General features: G+C 37.2%; 6 protein-coding genes and 5 non-coding genes across 13 annotated transcripts; 9 read left to right on the forward strand and 2 right to left on the reverse strand.

Moving 5' to 3' along the window:
* Positions 1 to 23: 23 nt before the first annotated feature.
* On the forward strand, positions 24 to 2349 carry lg2h9orf78 (linkage group 2 C9orf78 homolog). Its single transcript, XM_057321961.1, has 9 exons — positions 24 to 213; positions 611 to 670; positions 765 to 816; positions 915 to 985; positions 1132 to 1209; positions 1297 to 1494; positions 1603 to 1739; positions 1822 to 1920; positions 2040 to 2349. Exons 1-9 carry the CDS (start codon positions 134 to 136, stop codon positions 2132 to 2134), a joined length of 870 nt encoding a protein of 289 aa, XP_057177944.1. The 5' UTR covers positions 24 to 133; the 3' UTR covers positions 2135 to 2349.
* A 145-nt stretch (positions 2350 to 2494) lies between these two features.
* Positions 2495 to 5811, reverse strand: med22 (mediator complex subunit 22). Its single transcript, XM_057321983.1, has 5 exons — positions 5692 to 5811; positions 5288 to 5442; positions 5122 to 5202; positions 4811 to 5019; positions 2495 to 3286 (listed from the first exon to the last, which is right to left on the reverse strand). Exons 2-5 carry the CDS (start codon positions 5408 to 5410, stop codon positions 3097 to 3099), a joined length of 603 nt encoding a protein of 200 aa, XP_057177966.1. The 5' UTR covers positions 5411 to 5442; positions 5692 to 5811; the 3' UTR covers positions 2495 to 3096.
* On the forward strand, positions 5760 to 8651 carry rpl7a (ribosomal protein L7a). The gene is made up of 8 exons (XM_057321971.1): positions 5760 to 5838; positions 6586 to 6706; positions 6911 to 7060; positions 7276 to 7416; positions 7567 to 7646; positions 7924 to 8054; positions 8274 to 8343; positions 8508 to 8651. Exons 1-8 carry the CDS (start codon positions 5836 to 5838, stop codon positions 8610 to 8612), a joined length of 801 nt encoding a protein of 266 aa, XP_057177954.1. The 5' UTR covers positions 5760 to 5835; the 3' UTR covers positions 8613 to 8651.
* Positions 6439 to 6508, forward strand: LOC130551440 (small nucleolar RNA SNORD36). The gene has a single exon (XR_008962606.1). It is a non-coding gene; the product is annotated as a small nucleolar RNA SNORD36 (small nucleolar RNA).
* LOC130551442 (small nucleolar RNA SNORD24) lies at positions 6758 to 6829 on the forward strand. The gene has a single exon (XR_008962608.1). It is a non-coding gene; the product is annotated as a small nucleolar RNA SNORD24 (small nucleolar RNA).
* LOC130551441 (small nucleolar RNA SNORD24) lies at positions 7122 to 7192 on the forward strand. Its single transcript, XR_008962607.1, has one exon. It is a non-coding gene; the product is annotated as a small nucleolar RNA SNORD24 (small nucleolar RNA).
* On the forward strand, positions 7724 to 7800 carry LOC130551438 (small nucleolar RNA SNORD36). The gene has a single exon (XR_008962604.1). It is a non-coding gene; the product is annotated as a small nucleolar RNA SNORD36 (small nucleolar RNA).
* LOC130551439 (small nucleolar RNA SNORD36) lies at positions 8110 to 8181 on the forward strand. Its single transcript, XR_008962605.1, has one exon. It is a non-coding gene; the product is annotated as a small nucleolar RNA SNORD36 (small nucleolar RNA).
* A 689-nt stretch (positions 8652 to 9340) lies between the features above and the next one.
* Positions 9341 to 11352, reverse strand: LOC130566753 (surfeit locus protein 1). Its single transcript, XM_057354469.1, has 9 exons — positions 11218 to 11352; positions 10979 to 11042; positions 10719 to 10846; positions 10546 to 10628; positions 10261 to 10452; positions 10090 to 10162; positions 9763 to 9925; positions 9610 to 9691; positions 9341 to 9523 (listed from the first exon to the last, which is right to left on the reverse strand). The coding sequence occupies exons 1-9, from the start codon at positions 11266 to 11268 to the stop codon at positions 9457 to 9459; spliced, it is 903 nt and encodes a 300-aa protein (XP_057210452.1). The 5' UTR covers positions 11269 to 11352; the 3' UTR covers positions 9341 to 9456.
* An 18-nt stretch (positions 11353 to 11370) lies between these two features.
* On the forward strand, positions 11371 to 13404 carry surf6 (surfeit 6). Its single transcript, XM_057354460.1, has 5 exons — positions 11371 to 11570; positions 11761 to 11859; positions 11935 to 12126; positions 12222 to 12301; positions 12512 to 13404. Exons 2-5 carry the CDS (start codon positions 11766 to 11768, stop codon positions 13223 to 13225), a joined length of 1080 nt encoding a protein of 359 aa, XP_057210443.1. The 5' UTR covers positions 11371 to 11570; positions 11761 to 11765; the 3' UTR covers positions 13226 to 13404.
* A 152-nt stretch (positions 13405 to 13556) lies between these two features.
* kyat1 (kynurenine aminotransferase 1) lies at positions 13557 to 18880 on the forward strand. 3 transcript variants are annotated; one of them, XM_057354448.1, is made up of 14 exons: positions 13557 to 13653; positions 13949 to 14039; positions 14149 to 14207; positions 15008 to 15155; positions 15314 to 15463; positions 15586 to 15672; positions 15751 to 15876; positions 16178 to 16298; positions 16363 to 16439; positions 16989 to 17078; positions 17154 to 17340; positions 17571 to 17647; positions 17751 to 17837; positions 18252 to 18880. In XM_057354448.1, the coding sequence occupies exons 2-14, from the start codon at positions 13968 to 13970 to the stop codon at positions 18309 to 18311; spliced, it is 1341 nt and encodes a 446-aa protein (XP_057210431.1). In that variant the 5' UTR covers positions 13557 to 13653; positions 13949 to 13967; the 3' UTR covers positions 18312 to 18880. The 3 variants fall into 3 exon arrangements, with proteins under 3 accessions (XP_057210431.1, XP_057210416.1, XP_057210424.1); XM_057354433.1 differs by having other exon boundaries at positions 16989 to 17340; XM_057354441.1 differs by having other exon boundaries at positions 13595 to 13653; positions 13897 to 14039; positions 16989 to 17340.
* Positions 18881 to 20761: the final 1881 nt, after the last annotated feature.

Genomic DNA, 20761 nt, shown 5'->3' on the forward strand with positions numbered 1-20761 from the left:
GTCAGCGGAAATTGCGAGAACGCTGGAGAAAGAGGTCCGTCACTAAACAAGCACCGCCGACTGTGTGAAGAAAACAGACGCGGTAGCTTTGACTAGAGATATAGAACATCGTATTTACAGTTGCCTTAAAATTATGCCACCGGGTAAGAATTTTCGGAGGAGGAAAGATGATTCATCCGACGAGGAAGACGATGAGACAAAAGCCGTGGTCAGGTAACGTAACATAAGAGATATATTTGATAATTTCCAGAGCTAAGATAAAAAACGTTACATTTTGGCCATTTAGAAACAACAGCCGTAGATACACCTTTCTCGGTGTTTTTTTTCTTGTTTTTTTTGTGCATTGCTTATTTTGAAGGCTAACGTTACTATCTCCGTGGAAATGTACGTGGTATTCAAGTGTGTGATTACGTTTTAAACAGTAGTTTACGTTTTTGTCAAACGTTACAGTATACTGTGTGTGCAATTTAACAAAGCCAGAAATCTTCGTGGCTAAATTTTTGAGATATGAGCTTAGAAATAAACAATATTCTTAGTTACCTTACAAGTTCTTACAAAAATGTGTCTGATTAATACAGAAGCAATATGCTAACGTTATATGTTTTCTTAGGTCCAAGCTGGATGAAGCCAAGGAGCTTCAAAGTCTACGAATGAGACAGCATGGAGTGAGGTTGGCCACTTGTTTTAGTCTACTGTGCTACTTTTGTTGCATATAAAAAAATGTTTCACCAGAATAAAATATTCATTTATGTTACCTTTTTTAGCATTGCAACTTTACTTGTTGGAGAGAAGCTTCCTTTGGAGGCTGAACTTGAGGTATCATTTTGAATGAATTATTTTTAAATTTTTTGTCTATATTGGGGGTTATCTATCTTTTATAGTTGTGCTACATAGTGTAATATCTTCTGTATTAGGATGACCCATTTAAACTGAAGACCGGAGGTGTTGTGGACATGAAGAAAGTTAAGGACAGAAACCGAGACATGTATGTGGTATACATTGGGATTTGAGTCTCTTGTCATGAATGCATCTCATTTTGTAGCGATTCAGTTTGAAGTTTAGAACAATATGTACATAAATATACAATTCTTTAAAAGTAAAATAATTATCTAAACGTTCTCCCAACTACAGGACAGCCGATGAAAATGACCTGAATCTTGGCACCTCTTTTTCTGCAGAGACTAACAGACGAGACGAAGATGCAGACATGTAGGTGTCCTGGTGTGCATTCACAAATGTGTGCGCATGTTGAACACTTGTTATATCCCTATGTTCCCTGCATGTGATTTTATTCAGGATGAAGTACATTGAGACTGAGTTAAAGAAAAAGAAAGGCATGGTGGAGGCAGAGGAGCAAAAAGTAAAAGTGAAGAATCCCGAGGACCTTCTCTACGAGCTTCCTGAGAGCATTCGTGTCAATTCTGCTAAAAAGACAGAAGAGATGTTGTCTAATCAGATGCTGAGTGGAATTCCTGAGGTGGATCTGGGGATCGAGTAAGTAAAGGCTCAAAGACGTTTTTCCTCCCTTTTTAACACGAGATATTTTTCTCTTTGGTTGATCAATGCCCTCAGTCAAAAACTTGTATAATTGTTAACAACCAGTGCAAAGATAAAGAACATCATCAGTACAGAGGAAGCCAAAGCAAAGCTGCTTGCTGAGCAAAGGAATAAGAAGAAAGACAACGGGACCTCCTTTGTTCCCACTAACATCGCTGTGAATTACGTCCAGCACAATCGCTGTAAGTGTTCATCTAAATCAGAAGGCAATATCCTGCACTTAATATTTTGAAGCTCAAAGGCACATTTTTTTTTACTTCTCAGTCTATCACGAGGATGTAAATGCACCCCAGAGACGCCACAAAGAAGAGCCTAAAGCCAGGCCTCTGCGTGTAGGAGACACTGAGAAGCCGCTACCTGAGGGTAAGACCAAAATAAAAACAGGTTCAATGGCTAACTCAGCTTTCAACATTTAAACTAACACTGAACTTTAATGCATGTTTTTATTCATTTTTAAAAATGTTTATCTTTTTATTCCCTAGCATCACCGCCCAATTATCGCAAGAGACCAAATAATGAGAAGGCAACAGATGACTACCACTATGAGAAATTCAAAAAGATGAACCGCCGTTACTAACATTCCACCTTTTAGTGAAAACAGTCAGTTAATATGAGACTTTTTTCCATTGCCTGAAAGAAATGTGTAAATATTTTTTACTGTATTAAAAATTGTCTGCAGCTTACAAACAAGTAAGGTTTTGCAATAAAACTTTCTTTCAAAACAATGGTCCTATATTATGGTCATATAATGGTCAAGTGTTTTTATCCCAGTGAAATAACCATTTAAAAGTTTGTGATCAGTTCTATAATCATACATTGTACACTTTAATTATATTTTAGTTTTCGACAGAAATGTGGCTTATCACTGCATATTAAAGAAACTTCAGCTTTACCAAGTTATTTTTATTGTACAGCAAAAAAACAAATTGCTAATGAAATAACAAAAGGAATATTACGAATTCAGTTACTATTACATCAACAAAATGCATTACCATGCCTTCAATGTTTTGACTTTGATGTCTTTGTAACAAATTGGTAAGGTAGTCTAAAGGTTGCACTTCAGTAAAAAAAATGACAGAAAACATTATACACAGTTTACAAACAATTCAAAGCAGTACAATGTACACACAGTGAAATGCATTGTAACGGCATAATTGTTTTAGTATATTTAACTATGAAATGTCAACATGTTCAATCCTATAAGCTTATAACAGTGTAATGCATTACAGTCAGTCTTTTTTTGCAGTGCGATGCTGAAAATGAGAAGCTGGCTCAGTATACTATATCTGTAACATGACTCAAATCAGTGGCATTAATCGGAATAAATCAACTATGCTAATAACAAGAAAAAGACCACCACTTCATAATACCAATGTCTCTTCTGAAATATTGAAAGAAATGTCTTTTGATTTATTCATGACACTACTTTAGCACTTAACACATTGAATTTTTGCCATATGCAGCTGGAAGTTTAATATGGGTCTTATCAGTTGCTTAGCTGTGTCATCGAATTGGTCCATTAAAGAAACTGCTGGTCTCCTATGACTGCTCGCTAGTGCTGCTGCCATGGCCGTTGAGATGACGTTGCATGGACTCCTGGGTACCCAAGCGGTCTGAATTCTCTGTGTTGGCACGTAAGGGGTCAGAGGTTGTTGAGGAGGACCCCCAACTGTCCTGCCGATGAAAGGCTTCACAAAGTGGCAACTCAACACCATCCCACTGTCCACAGCTAGAAACGTTATACACAGATGTTACGCACATTCACATGAACTAACATTTCTTTTGTCCACTTCTGCCTTAAAACACATTCATTAAAGCATTTGGAAATATAAGAGTAACGTTAAACAGTCAATCAGTAATAAAAGATATACACAAACAAGCTCATGGTATATAAGAAGGTGCTGAAAAAGGAAGCGCGAACAGGGAAAGGAAGCTGTAGAAAACATTTCTCAGGATTGCTACATAATGATCTGTTAGTTTTTTACGACATTAAATTACTCTGCTTGCTGTTTCTCTGTGCATTGAAAAGGTGTGTGTTAAGTCTAATAGAAATGCTTGGTAAATAAAGGCAAAAAGCTGCAAGCAGCAGAGAATTTAAATAACGCACTCGGGAAACTGAGGCAGAAAATGTTTTGTAGATGACCAAATAAAAATGGAGACTAAAAGTGCTCTTTTCTCTCAGGTTTATTTAAGAAATTTGAAATGACCAGATGGTCTGTTTAGGACAAAACCTTACAAATACTCTGATACAGTTTAAACAAACACTAATGTGACCAAGATGTTTTAAGATATTTTAATAAGTCACCACAAAAAACAGTGTAGTGTACTTTAAACCACCGAGAGAGGAAAAAACTTGACACATGTACCAGATATTTTGCCAGTTTAGACAAACTACAATTAGTTTAACAAAGACAAACAAAAATCTTGACATTCATTTGAATGTGAAAACAGTTTGATTCTGCCCTTGATTTAAAAAAACAACTGGCTCTCAGTAGTCTAATATTTAATACTCCATATGCTTTTTTGCTTTTTAACCAATTCTAAAGTGCTTTGAATATTGCAACTTATCAATTAGTAAATGAATCCAATATGACGATTATCTGTTACATTTGTGTGCTTTAAAGACAACATATTTTAATCCGATATCTCAGAATGGGAATACTGCTCCAGACAAATTTTGAACTAATCTCCAAAACAGCTAAAAAAACACCTAGCCACAACACTACTACAGAGTAAATGCAAGTCCTGATTGCAAGATCACAGTAAATCAGTAAGGCACTTGGGAAAAATTGTTTCTTGTGCAAAATCAACCGTCGTAAATGTGATAATAATGTTTTCTTTGGTGCAACTGCAATATGTATCATCTTGACTTTTTTGCCACAAGATACATATTACATGTCTGCCTTGTTGTCATGAACATGACAAGTCAAATAAAATCCAGGGACGCAATGTGTGTCTTACATAAATGAATTGTATATGACAGATAATATATACTCTTTGTTTAGTTAGGCTTATGTGCATGAACAAGGCACTATAGTATAGACATGTTGACTGAATATGATCTTTTAGTAAAATGACTGGATGGATCCTAAAAACATTTTCAATAAATTCTTAAAATACGCGTACACATTAATGGCTTCATAATTTACCCTGTGTGTATGTTCTTACGATCTTGTGACATATGTATCATTGTGCAAGCAAGGGTAGGCCGAGGTGACTACACACGTTTGTGGGATCACTGATCTATTTGTACCTGGAGGAGTAATACTCTTCCTCGAGCTCATACAGGTCAATGGCGATCTCATCACGCAGAGAGATAAGCTTCTTGTCGCACTCTTCCTGCAGCGCACGGAGCTGCTGGTTGCGGTGACTTATTGCATCATTGACAGACGGGAAGTCATTCAGGATGAGAAACTGCTTCAGGTCTGAGACAAGCTTCATAAGAGACTCTCCAGCACGTACCTAATGCAGAAACACGTTAAAAGGATGTTTATTGTTAGATTTTTTTACTATTTAAACATACTGCTATTTTGAGAAAGTCTTATGTGGCACGGTCCATCTTACAATGTTTGCAGCTCGCACATGCATTTCATAGTGGTCCTGCTCAGCTTGTGTTGCCCTGGAGACCTGGGTCTCATCTTCCACCTAAACAGGTTAGAAACAACAAAAAGAATTATTCAGCATTTTATTTGCTATCATTATGGACATCACATTGAAAAATACATACTACCTTTGCAGTTTTGATTATTTCCGTAAAATTGTCGAGAATTGATCTGATGTCATCTTTCAGTCTCTTGTTGTAGTTCTGCAGAAGGGTCTCCTTGCTTTGCGGCAGGACTCTTTGTGTGGCCATCTCAGTACTTTTCAATCACACTTGACTCAGTGCTAAAAGTATAGAAACGATGCATTATTACTTGAATTATATAGAAAATGTATACAAATGCATATGGTTACATATGCATATGGTTACATATGCATTATGAACAGTAAACAATTATCCTTCCACGATCTTCGTCAACAATCTAACGTTATAATGGCCACCAGCTTTTGTTCATGTTAGCGTAGCGACCGAATATCCACGAAATGTATTTATTGCAACTTAACAAAGTATATAAAATATGAATTACTACTCACAACTGTACATAGCATCTTCTACTCTTCAAAAAACACGGGCATCCCGCTTTCGTTATCCGTCGCGTACAGATGGCGTCACACTGAAGTGTCCCCGTGGTTAAATTACCCACAATCCCTTTCTTCTTCCTTTCTGTCTGATCCAACATGGTGAGTGTGCGATGGTTTTGACTGGGAAGCCTACACACTTTTAAAATCCTCGAGCATCCTTTCAGTATTGTTGCTTAGACTTTAGAAAACATCGACTATGCAAAATTAAGTGTCTGCGCCTGTCATTTGAACGAAAATTATGATCATTTAAAAAATATTTTGTTCAAGAATTAGGAGATTCTTTCATCCATGTAGTGTCGGCTTACTGTCACAAATGCCGCAACGTTACGGGGCATAGTTGGACATAAAACTCGGTTGGATTTATAAGTACGTGTTAGCGGATACTTCTCAACATTTATACGTGTTTGTTTTTTTGTTGTAACGTAAGCTGTACCATGGGCAGTAAATGCGAATGCTAACTTGTTAACGGTGTTGTTCGTTAGGCCAGACGTTGACCACATCTGTCTTTGTGGCATTTACTGCTATATTGTGCACATGAACAACAGTTTTTTTGTTGTTGCTTTAAATATGCTAATGCCTTAAACGTGTTTATTGTAAATAAAGTGATGTGAGCCATGCATGTGTGTGAGATGCCAATTTGGATAAGTTGCTACGGCGCATGCCCAGCAAACGCTGTATCTTGATCATTTGTTTTGGCTCTTGCGGTGATGTTTTGAATTTCTTCACCTGAAACTTTTGTGTAGAACAAATCTTTTAAATCCTGAGCAAGAGCTGCTGGTACTGTTTTGAACTTGTGTGTGCATTATAGACTCATGGTATGAAGTCGTATTGTGTATCTCTCCACAGCCTAAAGGAAAAAAGGCTAAGGGGAAGAAGGTGGCACCAGCCCCTTCGGTGGCCAAGAAACATGAGGCCAAGAAAGTTGCGAACCCCCTTTTTGAGAAAAGGCCCAAGAACTTTGGCATTGGTGAGTAGAAAATTGACTATTCAAGTGGTTATTTTAGGCATGTAGGATGTGTGCAGATGATGTTACGAATATTTGCTAACTTAACAACAATGTAGACAATCTTTCACCAAGATCGCTGATGCACTTTTTGGAAACCATTTGGTGAGATTTCTATAATGCAATTCATTACTGATGAAAGGCATGAACTGTATTTGTCTCCTTTAGGTCAGGACATCCAGCCAAGGAGGGATCTGACCCGATTTGTGAAATGGCCTCGCTATGTTCGTCTGCAGCGCCAGCGGGCCATCCTCTACAAGCGTCTGAAGGTTCCCCCTGCAATTCACCAATTCTCTCAGGCTCTGGACCGTCAGACTGGTATGTGGCAAGAATAGTTTAACATTGGCTGTTGGTGCTACATGATCCTGTTCAATTTTAGTGCAGATGATGTCAAGAATATTTGCTATCTTATTAGTCATGCTGACATTTCCCACCAAGATCACTGATGCACTTGTTGCTCGTTTGAGAACACCAAGGCCATATTTGTAACATTGTTCATTTTTGATTTGTATATGAATTGTTTTTTTCTTCAGCTACCCAGCTCTTAAAGCTGGCTCACAAGTACAGGCCCGAGAGCAAGCAGGAGAAGAAACTACGACTGCTGGCTCGTGCTGAACAGAAGGCTGCTGGAAAGGGAGACACCCCAACCAAGAGGCCACCAGTCCTCCGTGCAGGTTATTTTTTTTCAATACTGTGGTTCTTTTCATAGTTCTTACCCTCTTAAATGGTTTTCTAAATTTGTGTAAATGCACCATTCTTAGCAAGTCAATGCTTTTGTTCGTAGACTGTGGTATGTTTGTAGTTTAACCTATTCTCTTTGTCAGGTGTCAACACAGTGACAACACTTGTGGAGAGCAAGAAGGCACAGCTGGTTGTTATTGCCCATGATGTGGATCCCATTGAGGTGAGTTGGTCTAAATAATTCCTACTCCATATGGATGTTTGCAATAGGTATCACACTTATAAAAATCATGTGGTTGTCTGCAATGATGCTTTGAATTTCTTCACCTGAATTAATGCTGAAGATCAAAAACACGAGCTTTTTAACCCTGAGCAACAACCATTGAAAACAAATGGTATACTATTTTAAAGGCAGTTGTGTTCTTGTGGACTGTTCAGATCTGGTCCTGGAGTTAGATGTCAAATTGACATTGTGCATGTGATTGTATGTGCTGCTGTAGCTGGTGGTGTTCTTGCCTGCTCTGTGTCGCAAGATGGGGGTCCCATACTGCATTGTCAAGGGCAAGGCCAGACTAGGCAGACTGGTCCACAGAAAGACCTGCACTTCCGTTGCCTTCACACAGACCAACCCGTGAGTAACGCTTTCTATCAGTTCTATCAACCACGTTCCTGTGCTGCACATCTTTTAGCTATGATGTCTGAATTTCTTCACCTGAACAACCATGTGGTTTCAAATGAGCTTTTTAACCCTGAGCAAACTGATTTGCAGTTATATTTATTTGGGAATTGTGACCATTAAGGCTGTATGGCTAACATTTATGGCTAACATTTGTGTTTCTCCTGTCTTCAGAGAAGACAAAGCAGCTCTTGCTAAACTGGTGGAGGCCATCAAGACCAACTACAATGACAGATACGAGGAGGTCAGTTTATGAGCCACAGTTGTGCAGTAACATCTATACTGAATGCATGGCTAGGGCTGTAGTTTATATTTAAGTAATTCAATTTATTTGGTATTGTGTAAATAAAGCTGGGTTAATTGTTTACTTGCCAAATGTAACCCTATTTGATTAAACTCTTCCCTCAGATCCGTCGTCACTGGGGAGGTAACATCCTGGGTCCCAAGTCTACTGCTCGCATTGCTAAACTCGAGAAAGCAAAAGCCAAGGAGTTGGCTACTAAATTGGGTTAAGTTCCTACAGTCTTGTTTGAATAAAAATATCCACACAAACTTTCTGTAGTTGGCTTTTTTCCAAGTGGTCTTGTATTATATTGTATATTTCAATACTATGCAATACTACTATTGCAACTATCCAAGTGTAATTGCCTATTTGCATGTGTAATTTATAGATTGGATTGAAGTGGATCTGCTATCAGCTTAGTTGTTCAGACACTCAACTTTTCTGATATCAAATATTCAAAGGCAGTTTTAGAAGGTTTTATACACTTTCAATGTGTTGTTAGTTTCATTAGGTTACGTGTGGCCAAATCTGTTATGCAAGTCTGATTGGAAGGGTTGGCGTAGACATGAAATCAGATCAACAGGACAAATTTAGAAATGCAAATTTTGCAACTTAAATCGTGAAATTCACATAATACTTGCTACAAGAGTGTAACCACACAAGACAATAGCTATGTGTTATTAGGTGAATGAGGGCATGCAGTTCAAATTCTGCAGGGCTCATGTTTTTATACCAAAGCAAAAAAATGTCATTCAAATTTTGTATTCCACGTCTTTCAGAGCTGAAGTGTGAGCTCAAATTGGGTGTGCTTTAAGTTTAAGAACATATACACCACACGGAAACATTAAAATCAGACTGTGGTGTTTATGTACTGTATATCAGTACTTCTGTAATCTGCAATCAGATTGATGAAAATGGGTGCATATATAAATAATGCAAAAAAAGCTCTGCTTATGGTGACAAGTATTCATATCTTTATTACACAACAGTTTCATTAATCCAAGTCTTTATAAACAAGGTGGTGTTGAACAGTATTTTATACTGCATAAATAAGGACACAGTGCTAAAAAAAACTTATAAAGCAATACGCTTGATAAACTTTGCATACCACATGTAGGAGGTCGCAGCACACAGACCATACCTAGGAAGAAAAAGCTATTTTAAGTGAACTGTAAATATAAACTCATTTAAAGGCAAGAAAAAGTGAATTGTGATTAATGTAATTACCATGTGATTACATATTGCATGTGTTCATTTCTCAAGGTCACTCTTGTCTGTCCTCCTATTGGACCACCAGGTATTGTGCTCTCTGAACAAAACTAAAATTAGTTACTGGGAAAACAATGTACTAAACACAAAATCAGTATGAGTAACTATTACCAAGTACAGCATCAATGAGGATCTCCTCAGCACCAGTGGCCTTTGCCATGGCCTCCAGGTCACGATAGTGCCACCTATTTGCCTCCATATTATTTTGAGGGACAAATGGTTTTCTCTGCTCAGTTAAACGCACTATGCCAACAAGGTCCACCTCCTCAGTAACCTTTTAGGAAGAAATAACCCCTCCAAATAAAGCTGATTTAACAGTTGTAAGGGTAACAAAAACACAAACTGATAATGATAACAGAACTTTTATTTGTGGGTGAACAATCTCTTTTAGGAATTCTTGGGATGTCTGTAGTAGTTGACTATAAAAGACAATATTACCTGTCCCTTCATCCTGGTTTCTGGTTTGATCTTATTTTTTGGGACATAACCTCTGTTCACTAAGATAGTGATCCTTTGTGATAAAATACAAACAAAACAAATGCAAAATGTCATAAGAACACAGTAAACATATGGGATTAAAAAGACATCAAGTTGTGTGTTTGCTTGTACCCAAGATCAGTACAGTAGAATGGTGTAATAACATTAGCTCCACTCTGTCCACTGGAGGAAATCCTGCCTGCCTCCCGGGCCTCTCTCTCAGGATCAACCGGTGAGCGGGGCAAGACGTACAGCTCCTTAGAGTGATCAAAACGTCCATGCACCTTCACTCGCCTGTACTCTAGCCCCTTCATTTCCATGGGACTGCCTCACACACAGATGACATTACCTTGTTTTAACAATATAACACATCATAATATTGTATCAACATTATAGGGTATGACACTGATGACTTACTCGGAAGGAAGTGCGATGGGCTCTGAGGTTGTTAGGCTCTTAAGTTCATGGATCAGCTCCAACTTCCACTTTCTGCGTTTCAACTATGAAGCCCAAAGGAAGGTTTTTTTTTAAAAAAGGTTGTTGTTTATGTTATGGTTTCAATTAAATAAACACCTTGCTGGTGCCTGTACCTGCCACGTTCCCAGACAAAAGGTAGTGGCAGGTATCAACAACAGAAACCACTTCAGAAAGGTGTCGTCTTTCTCTGCTTGAGCAGCAGCAGTTGAACTTGACTGTCGACTAAACCAGGCTAGTTTACCTATGAAAAACAACAAGTGCTATTACATCCTGTACATAGAGACGTGGAAACGTCATGTCCATCTGTCCTGCAGACATAAACCTTTCTGTTCTGTAATTCTGCAAGCAAGAATATAGCAAATATCAGTCTTACCATTCTCACGTTTAGTTAAACCCGGTCGTGTAACGAACAGAGACCTTCGGGGCGATATCAAAGTCTGAGAAAGTAATTATTTACAGTTAAGCTGGTAAAACAAAATAATAAATATGTCTATAATAAATAAACGTTATTTTTAAAACTTTCGAAACAATCGCATGAAGAGCAGAAGTTTTCACGTCAAACATAAGCATTTAATTTATTATCACACACGTGCAAAAATAAAATTAACTCACGCTTCCTCGAATGACCCTACATGTGTTTAGCATAAATCTTAAACTGCTCATAGTTGCTGAAAATTCAGTCACAAACAGTGGCTGTCAGGTCGACTACATAACATGCCTTGTGCTTTCAGGGGAATGTTTTCACTGTTACTATTTCCGGGTATGCTGAACCCTACTCCTGCGCAAGCGCAACTTGACACACACGTGGAGAATGTTTCTTCATATATTGCGTATCTAACACCATTATTTAGACTTTTTAATCTATATTTTAAGTGTTTTGGAGTAGAATGATGGTTTATAGATTTCCATAGTCGTTATTCTTCAACTGATCAGTGGAGTGGGGCGGTGAAACTTTTGAGGCTGAGGTAAAAATTCTTCACGGGTCAAATGAATACTAAAACATATTTGTTCAAATGTTATTTATGATTGTGATTAGCGATTTAACAGATATAAAGTTAATATCTTGTTCGTGTTTCTTTCTAACATATTGTTCATAGCTTTTTTTTTGTGCTGCGTTACTCATGTGTATCTTCTCTATGCATTTGTTTTTAATAGAAAATATGGCCAGTCTCGCTGCGAAGTACGATTACTTGGAGAAGTTGACACGTAAAGTATGTGTATCCCAAAATCAGGAGCCAAAGAAAAGACCCTATGGTAAAGATTGTATTTTTTATTTAATATGGAAACACAGGAAAAAAAACATAACAATTATATGAATTCCCTTTTTAGTTCCATTCCGAGGCAAACAGACAAATGATGGTGCTCCTCCGAAGAAAAAGAAGAACAAGCAAAAGCCAACAAAAGGAGATAAAATAAATGCAAATCAGAAGAAACCAGTTGTAAAGACTGCACCTGCAGCACCTCCAACACAGAGAAAACCACTTCAGAATGGAACCTCCGAAACACAAAAGAAACCTGAGGGTAAAAAGCAGTTTGTAAAGAGAGAATATACATTCATCCAGAATTCTATATTTGTGCTAAATGTTAATGCACTTTATCTGATTCATCCCTGTTAGGTGGATCATCACAGGAATATAATGCTGTAGATATTCTTCGCCAGAGGCTTCATCAGAAGATTGAAGAGTCTCGTGGACAGGTACATGCTTCAGTTTACTGAAAGACTGAAAATGTGGCACGCCACGAGTTTGATGTATCTCATTTTACAAGCAAGTAGCACAAAAATAGCGAGTTGTAGTGAAAAATATACTGCAAATTATGAATTAAAAAGGTTTACAAACTTTTATAAATGGACTTTAGGAAATAATAAATATGTATGATATGAATTTTATGTCTGATTATTTTTCAGGGTACCCCTAAGGATCCAACCTCAGAAGAGGTAAAGAAAAAACGGGAAAAACGGAAGCAAGAAAGGGAGCGTCGGAAAAGAAAAAAGAAAGAGTTCAGGATGAAGAAGTTAGCAGAGAGTGCAGCTTTGCAGGCAGGAGAGGAGGACAAGAAAACTGAAATGCCGGAGCCCAAGGCCGACTCTGCCCCAACCAAACCTTCCAAAAAGGAGCAGAGCTGCATAGTTTTCAACAAGGTGGAGGTGGGGGAAGACTATGTGGACAAAGAAACAAAGCTAATGGAGAAGAAAAAGAAAAGAAAAGTGAAAGGAACTCTGACTCCGCTGACCGGGAAAAACTACAAGCAGCTTTTAACACGTGTTGAGGCAAGAAAAGCTCACCTAGAGAAGCTTAGAGAAACTGATGAGGCTAAAGCGAAAAAAGAGGAAGAGAAGATGAGGTGGACCAATGTTCTCTACAAAGCTGAGGGTATGAAGATTAAAGACAATGAGGACATGTTGCGAGCATCACTGAAGAGGAAGGAGAAAATGAAGACTCAGAAGAAGAAGAAATGGGCGGAGAGGAGTCTGCAAGTGGTGGAAAAGATGCAAAGGAGACAAGACAAGAGGCGAAAGAATATTCAGAAACGCAGACAAGCCAAGGTTGACAAGCACAAACAGAGGGCAAGGAAGAAGGGTCGTGTGTTACCTGGAGATCTAAAGAAGGCTGCCTCATAGATGGAAAGTAAAAGTGCAAAAACATGGAAATGGTATTTGAAAATTCTCGTGACATTATCAAGGCATTGCTTGTGATAGATTTCCATGTGATGTATATGGCTTAGAGAGACTCCCACAACCCCAGATGTGCACCTACTTGCATAATATTTCATTGTGAATAAATGTCAACTTTATAAAAAGCTTTTTTGTGTCAATAATTGGTGTTTTATTACTATTGGCAAGCCCAGCTTAAAATTAGTTTTGAAACATGTTTTAACAAATTCACGAAATTATCCAAAACAAATATAACATCTTCAATGGTCATGTAGCGGCATGAGAGCAGCAGCCGCTGACTCCGCCCACACCGGAAGTTGTCCTACAAAAGTAAAGTCTTGCGTCTGGAGGTGGCGCTCAGGTCAAAGGCTCAGGCTGGGAAGACGTCTTTAAAAGTAGGAAAAGTGTTAAAAGTTTTGGTGCAAAAGCAGAATGTTTTGTGCATGTATAGTGTCATGTCTAAATCGTATTACGTTGCGGCATGAAAATGACATTTAACGTTACCAATACTTGCTTGCCTTTTTGAATATCCAAATATTGTTTACAAGTATGTAATGTCTCGGAATTATTGACAGCAGGGCTTTTAAAGGATGACAGAGTCCAAATGCAAGAGATGTGTTGTAACTAATCGTTCACAGTATGTGTTGCTGATTTACACGGCTTTATGACTGGTTTATAACTGGTGTGAAGGTGCTTTCGACAAACTGGTATGTGGAGGAGACAGGCAGTAAATGGAGCTTCAGTTTCAATCAGATTGTTAATTTCGCGTTTTCATCATAAGGTATGTTTCATTTCACACTCGGTTCATGGCAGTATCTGATTATATTGCTTTCGTGGTTTGCTGTTCTTGTGGCGTCGTACTTCCTAATATGCGCTTTGTTTATATGCAGATAATCATGTCTCGCAAGCTGCACGCAAGGAGGATTGAAGGCATTGACAAAAATATATGGTAAGTAGGATGTTATGGCAAAAACAGACTTGTAAGTGTTTAAAGCAGGTGACTTGTGTAGTTGTCAAATATACATGTGTCCTATGGTGATAGCAAACATTTAGAAAATACACTTTTAATAATATATTATTTATATTTATAATATAAATCAGCATAGTAAAGGTTTATCTTCATTGGAGTAGTTGTTTTTTGTGGTCACACCATAGGACACATATGGTATATTTGTCTATATAGCTTTGCTTGTTTTCACAAACCAGTAAATGCTGTTGCACAGTAATAATAAAATGTTTTTAATATCAAAATGATTTAAAGTTAATTTACTTAAAGGAACAGTTCACCAAAAAATAATAATTTTGTCATCATTTTCTTACCCTCAAGTATACATTTATTTGTTCTGATGAACACAGAGAAAGGTATTTGAAAAATGCTTGTAACGAAACAGTTCTTGGCCACCATTGACTACCATAGTAGGAGAAATTACAATGATAGTCAAAAGTGCCCCAGAACTGTTTGCTTTCCTACATTCTTCAAAATATCTTTCTCTGTGTTCATCAGAACAAAGAAATTTACCAAGAAATTTTTCCTAAACTATGATAGTAAATGGTGGCCAAGAACTGTTTGGTTACAAACATTCTTCCAAATATCTTTCTCTGTGTTCATCAGAACAAAGAAATGTATACAGATTTGGAACAACTTGAGGGTGAGTAATGATGACAGAATTTTCATTTTGGGTGAACTGTTCCTTTAAGTAAATTAACTTTAAATCATTTTGATATTAAAAACTTTTTTTATTATTTTAGGGTGGAATTCACTCAGCTGGCTGCAGACTATAAGCCAGTAAACTTGGGACAGGGATTTCCTGATTTCTCCCCACCTAGTTTCATTCAAGAGGCCTTCTGCAAAGCGGTGAATGGAGGGGTCCCCATGCACCAGTACACACGTGCTTTTGTAAGACTTTTAATGTACAGGTTCTACCTTGTGTTGTACTGTAGTTGGTTATATCTCCAACATTGAGTAATTGCAAGATATGTCGTAAAACACGTTTAATAGATGATTGTCTGAATGTATAATATAATAGCCAATCTAATGATATGGCTGACAAACAGGGCCATCCTGCTCTTGTGAAGATCCTGGCCAAGTTCTACAGTAGAATTGTTGGCCAAGAAATAGATCCAATGGAGGATGTCCTGGTCACAGTAGGAGCATATCAAGCTCTTTTCTGCACGTTTCAGGCTCTTATTGATGAAGGTGATGAGGTAAGTTATTAAGGCACTAAGAATACAGGACTTACCCATTTAGTCTGTCCTGTTTATCCATTGTACAGTCAGAGCCCTGCTTCACCACTCTGGTGTTGAGTGCATCTCATTTTCCCAAACAGGTTATTATTGTGGAGCCTTTCTTTGACTGTTATCAACCAATGGTAAAGATGGCAGGAGGAACAGCTGTCTATGTGCCTCTCAAACCTGTATGTATTATTTGAGTAGATTTATTTGAGCCGAGATCAGAATGTTTATTTAAAATAATACTTGCTGTGTATTTATAGAGAGAAGGCAGTGGTCCAGCTACGTCCAGTGCTGAGTGGGTATTGTCTCCTGAAGAGTTAAAGAGTAAATTTACTCCTTGTACCAAAGCCATTGTCATAAACACTCCTAATAACCCACTTGGCAAGGTGAGGTCATCATAAAAAAAAATGGGGACAAATTTGGTGTTACCCAAACCCCTACAAATAAAAAGAATGCACACTTTTCTTTGAAATAACATGAACATAGTTGTCATTCATAATCATTTTTATATTAAATAAAATCTAAATTTGCATTTGATACCGAATATGAGTAACATTTAGACGGGGGTGCAAAATGACCCTTTCTTTGCGAGATTCATTATACTGGTCCTATTTCAACAAACTGAAATATCTAATACTATATGTGTTAAGCTTGAGCTAACTCCTGCTCAACTGGGGTTTCTTGCAGGTGTATCTGCGGGAGGAACTGGAGATGATTGCTGACTTATGCATCAAACATGATGTTGTTTGCATTAGTGATGAGGTGTACGAGTGGCTAACATATGATGGAACAAAACATGTGAAAATCGGTAAGATGGTAATATGCATGCCAACAAATAGTTTCTTAAAAAGTAACATAATGTTCTTTGCTAGCCAGCCTTCCGGGTATGTGGGAACGCACTGTTACTATTGGAAGTGCTGGCAAGACTTTCAGTGCCACTGGGTGGAAGGTAAGCCGTTACATTTTTGGGGGGATTTGGAAAACTTATTTTCTTTTAACTATCAATTAGTAGGTGTGTAGGAAACATAATTCCCTACCTCAGTGGTTCTCAAATTGGGGGCCCCAAGATGGATCCAGGGGGGCCACAGATTTTGTGGCATTATATGAAATATACAAATTTATCATAAATTTTATGCAGTCAAACATCAGATGTTTTTAGTTTAATTAAAATTCTAAGTTGAAGATTATACAGTTTTATTTGGGGGGGCAGCAAAGCAATAAACTCTACACAAAGAGGGCCTTACAACGAAAAGGTTTGAGAACCACTGCCCTACCTCATTATTCTGCAGATTTTGCCCCAAAATCAGAGCAGAAATAAAATCAGCCAACTCCATCTGGGCTTAGTGGTTCAGCGTTCTACTGTATATGTCATCTTTTACGATATGATCTTTTACAATGGTCAGACTCATTATATTGATATTAATCGTTTAGGAATCCAATAGTTTGTTTTAGATCACGTTTAATTTAGGCATTAAATAACCACAACATTTTATTGTAGGTGGGATGGGCAATAGGATCAGACCTCATCCTGAAGCATCTAAAAACCGTCCATCAGAATTCTGTGTATCACTGTGCCACAGCTGCTCAGGTAAAACGCAAAATCTGTGTAATGGGGTTGAAGCATATAACATTTTCTCACTGGTGTGACACTGTTGTTCTGAAGGAGGCTGTAGCTGTAGGTTTTCAGAGGGAATATGATGTATTTGGAACAGAGGAAAGCTACTTCCAGCAGCTACCTGCCCATCTTCATGAAAAGCGTCTCAGGTTGGCAGACTGTCTGAGGAGCATCGGTCTGAACCCTATCATACCTCAGGGAGGATACTTCATGATAGCAGATATCTCAAATCTTAGTAAGTTCCAGAAAAGCTGTAGTACAAAGTATTTAAAAAGGAAATGATTGGTATGAAACTTATACAGAATTTTAAACTAATAAGACAAAGGGGAAAATATACAGTGATTTAGAGAACGTTTTTATACCTGGGAGCATGTCTAGCTATAATGCAATGAGTGCTTCTTTTTATAATTTTTGCAGTATAACAAAGCTGTACATTAGCTGTTTGCTTTTAAATGTTTTTTTAAGAGGTCGACCTCACTGACACCAGTACTAAAGATGAACCCTATGACTACAGATTTGTTAAATGGCTCATAAAAGAAAAGGTAAGTAAAGATATGGGTATTAAGTATGGATCAATGTTTTTTTTTTGTGCTAGTGTCTATGATTAAAACACCTGTAAAATTAATATTCTTCACTTCTGCATAGGGACTGGCCACTATCCCAGTGTCTGCATTCTATAGCCCAGAACACAGAGAAAACTTCCAGAAATACATCAGATTCTGCTTTGTAAAGGTATTTTGACCATGGCGGCACAAACAGTCATGCACTAGTTCCTGAACTAATACTTGCTTTTGCTGATCTCATGCTGCTAAAACAAACATGATGCATGACGTGAAACAAATTACTCTGTGACACGCATTTAATAAATATAATTGCATAATTAGTGTGACTGTCGATTATATAAATAATAAGATTCAATAACTTATTTCAATCAATTCAATGCATTAAAATGATACAAAATGAACTTTGACAGCACCATTTTTTAAATAAATGATTTGGAGAGTGTTGCAGGTTTATGCAAGTGAATGATGCATGAAAACTGGACAAAGAAAATAGATTGTTATTGTGATATGTAGTTCTAAACACCTTTGTAAAGAGCATACAGTTTCATTTAATGTCAACTATTTCATCTGTTGCCTTTAATAGGAGGACTCAACACTTAAAGCAGCAGAGGTCATCCTGAGACAGTGGAGTGACAGCAAATAAAATCAGTAAATTCTTTGCAGAGACAATCTGAGCCCCATCAGAATTTTATGATGTAATTTTGGGACAAGTGGATTTTTTTTAAAGAAAAATCTTTGTTTGTCCTGTAGGCTTGTTATAGGTTGAAAGTATCTGCAGGGCCAGTACATGGCAATAGATGCAAGAATACAAAAGGGGGCGAAATAGTAGTGTAGTCATTTTAGTACACGCATTTGATGACTTGGAAACATGTTTGAGAGTATATTAGTGGCTGCATAATACAGCGAGTGAGTTTCTTTCAATCATCATGTTCTCTTTTAAAATCAAATTTCAAATTTTAAAATGACCAGTAAAGGGACTTTTGGGGGTCTTGCAACGATGATTATAATGATTAATGTTACGTTTTAATCAATCCACCATTTTGTTAAAAAATTTGGTTGTAGCAGTGAGTAGCTGGATTTGCCAGAGATTTTTGAAAATGAAATGTTGAAATGTATATTTACAAGTTTCGTCTTTGAAAAGCCTAGCTGTTATTGTGGCATAATTGAATATAATAATGTTAAAATAATATTTATTAAATGTATGCTTCTGTGTGTTGAATTTCTGTTTTGTAGCAGAGTTAGATATAGTTATCAATCTTGGAAGATTGGTGAACATTGAATGACTCTTGATGATGAAATACTGAAATTCTCCTTTTTTTATGCCCTAATGACCCAGTTTTTGTTGGTTTCTTGTAAATGGAAACTGACGTATTCCAGGAGTGGGTGATACACTTTGTAACCTGATAGTAGGTTATGGGTGTCTGAAGTCTTCTTAGATTATCAAACAGATGTAAACTAAAATAGTCCTATATGAATACACATAAAAAAGACATTAATATTAAAATTGTGTATGTATTGGGCCAACAATAATAATTTATTTGAGCGAAAACCACTGTAAAATAATGTGGATTTAAAAATAATGGAAAATAAAATGTTCCAGCATATACTATACACTATAAAAAAGGGTGCTTCCACAAAGAACCTTTAACATCTGAAGAACCTTTCTGTTTCACAAAACGTTCTTTGTGGTGAAAAAAGGTTCTTCAGATTATAAAAAAGTAAGAAAGAGATGGTTCTTTGAAGAACCTTTGACTGAATGGTTCTTTGTGGAACCAAAAATGGTTCTCCTATGGCATCGCTGTGAAGAACCTTTTAAGCACATTTTTTAAGAGTGTTGTCTGCATGCTGCAACCATGTGAAAATTAAATAATAGTAATTTTGCCTCCTAATATTTAGATTAAAATAACTAGTCAAAGTTATCAAAGTAGCAAACCCCTTACAGGTTGAACTACGAAATGAAATGATGTGTTTGTACTGTTATTATTTATGTATTACAATTTATAGGTGTAAATAGACAATGTAATATCTGTGGCTTGTTCTTATTTAATAACAGAAACGCAAGAGGTACGAATGAACCTCTGTTTTAAAGAAGAAGCATTATTTTACCTTCAGTGAAAGTACAATTAATTAGCACCACAAGAATGATCTAAATTATGTAAAATAGTAATAATTCTGCAGTACTACAAGATTTATTCAGAGTATGGGGTGGTAAAGCTACTGTTGAGGTTCCAGATTGAGGTTAAACAATGTTCTCTTGTGTCCCTTATATTGCCATTTTAAAATGCTTCTGAAAGCATTTTTATATAAATTATCTTAATCACTAAACTTTGAGACCTTCTCGTGAAAATGTTTGCACAGCCACCAAAAGCTAATACAAGTCTTCAATTTAAAGATGCACAAAGCCTTGCAAAACAAAATGTAGGCCAGCTAGGTTTACTCTGATGCTACTCTGAGGGCTACTGTGAGAACAGCGGAAATGCACTTTCTCATACTTGTGCAGAAACATTGTAACCTTGTAAACCCTCATTTGAAAGTATAGACCTACTGTTTATCGGAATTTTGGAAACCACATTGAAACCTCTAAAAAACACATGACCTACTTTCTGTATATTTGCTAGTTACTGTATACCTGCATCCACATCAGTTGTAGCCCTGCAACACAGAGCTGAACATCGACACACCTCACTGTGAGACTGTCACCGGGTTTCTGGTGCTGAATGAACATGGAGACCTCTGTAAGGATTCCAATTACTGAGCAGGAATTCAACGATGACATTATTTTTTCCACATTTAACATCCGATGCTGTAATCCATGCCTTGCGCTTTATGCTTTTTCAAACTCAGTGAAGGTGAGCAGAATGTGACAAATATGATTTTTGCATCATTACATGTCATTTTTTAAAATCATTATAAACAAATTATTGTCATTAATAATCACATGAACATATATAATTGTGTGTCAGGCCAGGGACAGCAGACTTCGAGGAGACTTCACTGCTGCCAAAGCCTATGGAGACAAAGCTCGTCGCTTAAACATCGGCGCCTTTTTATTAGGGCTCATCTCTCTTATTGCCTTCGTTGTCGTGATCTTCC

Source organism: Triplophysa rosa, linkage group LG2 (assembly GCF_024868665.1).
Source record: "Triplophysa rosa linkage group LG2, Trosa_1v2, whole genome shotgun sequence".
In the NCBI taxonomy this organism is placed as follows: domain Eukaryota; kingdom Metazoa; phylum Chordata; class Actinopteri; order Cypriniformes; family Nemacheilidae; genus Triplophysa; species Triplophysa rosa.